Source organism: Vigna angularis, chromosome 6, assembly GCF_016808095.1.
Source record: "Vigna angularis cultivar LongXiaoDou No.4 chromosome 6, ASM1680809v1, whole genome shotgun sequence".
Classification (NCBI taxonomy): domain Eukaryota; kingdom Viridiplantae; phylum Streptophyta; class Magnoliopsida; order Fabales; family Fabaceae; genus Vigna; species Vigna angularis.
In genome coordinates this window covers 15,136,072-15,142,078 of record NC_068975.1, presented here as the reverse complement: position 1 = coordinate 15,142,078, position 6,007 = coordinate 15,136,072, and the positions used below count along the sequence as shown (strand labels likewise).

The 6,007-nt window shown below is 38.7% G+C and overlaps 2 protein-coding genes across 2 annotated transcripts; one reads left to right on the top strand and one right to left on the bottom strand.

Annotated features, from left to right (window-relative positions):
* Positions 1-468: 468 nt before the first annotated feature.
* Positions 469-1,984, bottom strand: LOC128197514 (uncharacterized). The gene is made up of 3 exons (XM_052879568.1): positions 1,911-1,984; positions 1,185-1,820; positions 469-873 (listed from the first exon to the last, which is right to left on the bottom strand). The coding sequence occupies exons 1-3, from the start codon at positions 1,932-1,934 to the stop codon at positions 469-471; spliced, it is 1,065 nt and encodes a 354-aa protein (XP_052735528.1). The 5' UTR covers positions 1,935-1,984.
* Positions 1,985-4,316: 2,332 nt separating this feature from the next.
* On the top strand, positions 4,317-5,117 carry LOC108318943 (cytochrome c oxidase subunit 3). Its single transcript, XM_052879290.1, is given in 1 exon segment — positions 4,317-5,117. A coding segment is annotated over 1 exon segment (798 nt). The 5' UTR covers positions 4,317-4,319.
* The last annotated feature ends 890 nt before the right edge of the window (positions 5,118-6,007 follow it).

Genomic DNA, 6,007 nt, shown 5'->3' with positions numbered 1-6,007 from the left:
GTTCAAACATACGTACTTCAACAAGGTCAAACATCAATGAATAATTAATGTACCGCAAAAAATGAATTGAAACAACATCGAGTGATCATTCCTGATTTATGCAATTGATTTAACACAAGCATCGCAGTCGCAAACAGCATAACCTACACCAAAAGTTCATAACCAATCACTGAATATCCTTTTCACATTTATATTTCATTATAATAAAATAATGTAACATTTTTCAATCTTAACCGTTCTATATACTCCTCACATAGTACTTCTACACAACAACTTTCGGGTATTTGAACTTACGATGTTATCAATTTTTGCACGAGGTCGAAAGCATTGCAAGTCTCCTCTGGTTAAGATGTTGTTAGACACCTCCACAAGCGCTCTATATACAAAACAAATTCCTCATAAATTTCAATCATAAAAACATTTATACATAATTTTTTGAATTTTTGGTTCCATTGAGTTATGTATAACTTACACATCAGCATCATTACAAAGTGATGAAGTGCAGGTGGTGTAAACACTTCTAAAATCAATGTTGTCCTGTCTGGAAGCTCCCTCTATTCCCACATCCACAAAATTGACAATAGCTAAATCATTCATTTTGTCAACTGTGGATGGTCCCTCCATACCATCATTAAAAGATGGCATTTCATTCTGTACTTGTTCTTCAAGACGTCTTATTTTCATTTGTAACTCATCAAGCCGTTCTGCATGCTTGTCAACTCTTCTCCTCAATACTCTCTGCTCTTCCACAAGTCTAGCAAACTCTACGTTCTCATCGTTTGACTCAGGATTACTTTTCCCACCATAAGTTTGTGATTCCTTCATTTCATCATTTTGTAATTGCTCTTCAGACAAGTTGCATTCCCACAATATCTTCAAAACAAAATAGAAATTTTAACAACGCTAATAAATCATATTAATCAAATAACACAACAAATGTAAGCATTATATAAAAAAGTATGGAATTACCTCTGTTTGTTGAAAAGTTAATTTGATTTTTTTCCTTTTATCTTTAATAACAACCCAATGAAGAAATCGGGGATAAATACATCGTCCATCAAGATGATACAAACTGATGTGTTCAACAACCCACAACTGTAAAGTTCATTACAATAGTTATATCTCTTTCAAAAAATATCATTATTTATTTTGTAATAGTTAAATAAATGAATGTATAAACATACCTGCAAAACTGTTGCACACCCAGCCATGTGTATAACTTCGTGGTAAGATCTGCTATTGTATTTATTGCATGCCCGATTCAAACTACTTACTATCAAACCATGTACAGCATCACCCCAATTGTATATATTTAGATCATTAATGTTATCTAGTTTACTAAAAGGGACACTGTTTATCACATTACTATTCCTAGGAAAATAAAATGCTCCAAAACCTAACAAAATATACAACCTGCAAAACATGTCAACACTTCTTTTGGATTTAAATGTCTTATGCTTCATCTTTTCCATTATACTTAAAATTGTGATGTCCTCATCCTTAAACAAGTCATTGACAATGCCACCGACATCATTCTCTAAATTAACACTCTCACCAACATTAGGTAAACCTAAAAAAAAACAAACTTCATCAACTCTAAAAGGCACTAAATTCTCCCTAATCCTAAACGCCTTATGAACCACGTCCCACCTACTGATTAACTCTATAAGAATAGGGCTAGAAATAACCATATCATCAACCATATCCACCAACCACTTGAAAGGTGTTGACTTTAAACGTTCCTTTTGAAAGGATGATAGGCAACCGTTCACTTGAACTATATGTTGTGTCTGGACTCGATGCCTAACTCTAAGTGAGGCCTGCAAGTATAAATCAAACCATATGTTACTTAATTCAATACAACAATGTGCATATTTAATAGTAAATTAATAAAAATACACCATACTTACCATTTCACTGACTTCTTTGTCCATATCACTATATCCTGCAAATTTAACAAAACAAAATAAAATTGATTGTATAATACTATGTATCTCACTTGACACTCACATGTTCAAATTAATAAATTGGTTAAATACAATGTATCTAACTAATGCATGCATAACTAACCATAACACCACTTATTACACTTTAAAATGTGGACATTGATATTGTATATAAAAACTGCTACAGATGTACAAAAACCGATTTACAAATAACCACATCCGACTAACAAGATAACCAGCTACTGCAGGGAGAATATTGCAATCTGATTTCGTTTGGGAGTGGAAGAAAAGGTTGTCCTGCAAGCTCACTGGCTTAGCAGGTTGTGAAGGGTCTCATTGTTTCTAAGGCTCTTATTGTCTCATTGAATATAAAAAACTTCTACGGTAGTACAAAACCAGATTTACAAATAACCACATAGGATTAACAACATAACCACTTACTGCAGCTCATTACTCAACTCATGCATGCATAAAGGGTCTTAAAAACCCACCTCAGTCAACGGCATAGCGACAAAAACAAACTCAAAAGTGTAAAAAACCACCTCCCCAATTTTAAACCAAATGGACCCCGTATCACGCCTACACCCTAGGGTCAAAATGAAACTCAAAAGTCTCAACCTTTTTACTACTCTACTTCCTGTCGCACCACACATAAAGCTCCTACATAAAACACGTTACCAGCAAAGCATCCCCAACCCCACCTCCAACATAGAACACATCACCAACAAACCAACCCCACCTCCCATCAACCCAAAAATCAGAGATTGGTCCCCCACAACCCCACATCAATAAACCGATGTAGCAAAAAATTACATTGCGACAAAAACTACACAGCCTAAGACAGAAAATAAAAAATCAAAAACCTGTACCGTAAAATCCGAAGACGAAACGCGCGACACAAATCGATACATCAAGCACACGCCTCCACAATAAACCAATGAAGCGCCTCAATAACGTTCACAACAAACGACTAAGGTGTCTGAAAGATGAAACTGAGAACCATATGACAGTGGTGGAAATCGAGTTTCTTAAGAAAACTCAAATGGGGATTTCGATTCTGAAAAAACAAACCCTAGTAGGTGTTTTTCCACTTTTACCCTCCATCACTTTGCAGTTTTTTTTGAAAAAAGCTGACGTGGACCGTGTCAAATGAGTGTAAGTGACACGTAGGCGTGTCACCCTATTACTACTCTTGACTAAATAGATCGAAAAGAATGATTGCATTTCAAGTGAAAGATGTTTTCAATTCCCTCCCGAAATAGAATTGGAAAGAAGACACTTAAAGTGCCTTTTCGCTAGTAAGATCCATACAAAAACAAGTGTGTCTCACTGTCACGGGAATAGACAGAGAGCGATTGGAAGCCTTATGCTCCGCCCGCGGTGCTAAACTCTAAACTAAAGCTCCGCGAGAATAGAGTTTCGTTTTTTCTATGGTCCGAAGAACGCTCAGAATCCTGATGAGTTGACTTAGGCACAAATCCATTTTCCCTCTGCCTCGACGTCACTCCAATAGCTGATGTCATCATTAGGGCAAACGATTTATCTTTGTTGCCTATCTCTCTAGAAAGGACTAGTAATAGAAGGTTAGGTTTTCATTGGGTATGACTCTCTCTTATTATGTGATCTTGTCTTTCCTGCTGCTGATGTGCGAAAGTCTTGCTCGAGTCTCCAAGAGGTGTCCCCACCGGCTATCAATCTTTACTAAGGTGCTTCCTGACCCGCTCTTTCTGTTATGCAGGAAGCTGCTAATCTGGCTCTGCCCGACGCCCCATATCCTTATCAAGAAAATGAAAGAATTGGGGGCGATAGTGTAGAGTCAATTAAGCGGAGGCTTTTGGCTGGATCGAATCTGTCTCGTTATGTTGTATATATGAGTCTGCCCTACTGAAGCTCTCCAGTCTGCGTAGTCCGTTTCAATGCTTCTTACGAAGCAAGTCACTCTTCCCGCATCAAGGACTGATTTATCTTTCGTGGTTGGTTGGGGGGAAAGGGAAGTGGGTTGTGGGTCCCTGGTCGCTTTACTAGCCATTTTTCGATGCGCGAGGAATTGTCTGAAAGTGAAAGACATCATTGGTAGGTGGCCAAGCGAAGATTCCAGTGTGATTGGGCATAGGTAGGCGTAGTGAAGAGAGATGAAATCCTCTCAACTCATATTTACCACGTAGTTCGTCGGTCAAACCAACGATTCTCTTCTCAAAGTAATAGAGAGATCTTTTTCTAGTTAGACTTCTATCAATGCAATGAAAGAACCATCCCTTCCTATTTCTTTGTCGTGTCAAAAATAGAATAAGACCCAAAAGAGCCTTTCTTTACCACTTTAGGGGGTGGGGGTGAAGGGGGGGGGGTTTACACACAACCGAGGAAAAGTGGTTTATGATTGAATCTCAGAGGCATTCTTATCATTTGGTAGATCCAAGTCCATGGCCTATTTCGGGTTCACTCGGAGCTTTGGCAACCACCGTAGGAGGTGTGATGTACATGCACTCATTTCAAGGGGGTGCAACACTTCTCAGTTTGGGCCTAATATTTATCCTATATACCATGTTTGTATGGTGGCGCGATGTTCTACGTTAATCCACGTTGGAAGGACATCATACCAAAGTCGTACAATTAAGACCTCGATATGGTTCTATTTCGTTCATCGTATCGGAGGTTATGTTCCTTTTTACTTTTTTTCGGGCTTCTTCTCATTCTTCTTTGGCACCTACAGTAGAGATCAGAGGTATTTGGCCCCCTTTAGGGATTTGGGTTTTAGATCCTTGGGAAATCCCTTTTCTTAATACCCCTATTCTCCTTTCATCCAGAGCAGCCGTAACTTGGGCTCATCGTGCTATACTCGCGGGGAAGGAAAAACGAGCAGTTTACGCTTTAGTAGCTACCGTTTCACTGGCTCTAGTATTCACTGGCTTTCAAGGAATGGAATATTATCAAGCACCCTTCACTATTTCGGATAGTATTTATGGTTCTACCTTTTTCTTAGCAACTGGCTTTCATGGTTTTCATGTGATTATAGGTACTCTCTTCTTGATCATATGTGGTATTCGCCAATATCTTGGTCATCTGACCAAGGAGCATCACGTTGGCTTTGAAGCAGCTGCGTGGTACTAGCATTCTGTAGACGTGGTTTGGTTATTCCTATTTGTCTCTATCTATTGGTGGGGAGGTATATGAAGGAACAAAACAGTGGATTGAGGAATGAAAGCTCGAAGACAAAGAGAACCGGGCTTTTCAAAAGAATTACTGCTGCTTTCCCACTCCCTTTGATTTTAATATACAAAAAAGTCTCTTCCACTTTCCTACAAAATCTCTCTTTATTCTGGCACATAAATGAAGGGATCGAAGAAATTATGGCAGAAAGAATCAGAATATGCTCACCAAGAAATTCCCCGAAATTGGATCTTGGTCTATTTGAGATTGTTCTTTTTAATCATAATCAAAGATGTTTTCTTGTCTCTCGTTTCTTTTCTGAACAAATCGAAGAACCTAATGGATCGAACTCATTGGATTGGTATTTGGATTTGATGAGGGTTGAAATGGAAGTTGGTTAAAAAAAATAATACCGGACTAGTTAAGGTTGCCATTAGTCGGGAATGAGCGAGAAGAGAAGGCTTCAAGCCCTAGAAGTTAAGGCTAATCCGCTGTTTCAATAGAGAGAACAAGAAACTGTCCAGAGCAGAGTTAGGGCAAGGTGAGGTTAGTCCAGTTACAGGTAAGCTCATGAATGCCTTTTTTTTTACAGGGAATACCTCTTTCTTTTCTTTCAAGTGAGTGAAGTTAGCTAAGGGGAATGCTCTAAGTAACCAGTCCTGCCAGTCGACCGACAGGGGGAAACCCCTGTTTCTTATTGTTAGGCTGACTTAAAAGAAGGTTCAAGACTAACAAAGAGAGGAAAGGCGGAAAAAGAGATCGGGATGTGAGATTCCTAATTCAAATGAAAGGGATGACCATATATATATATGCTCACAAAGTGCTTTGCCTGTAATCGATGGCAGAAAGACTCACTCTTCCCCCTCTCTTAGCCCAATCTGTTAGACAAGGGTGTGGTTTTGCGGTCACTCGTT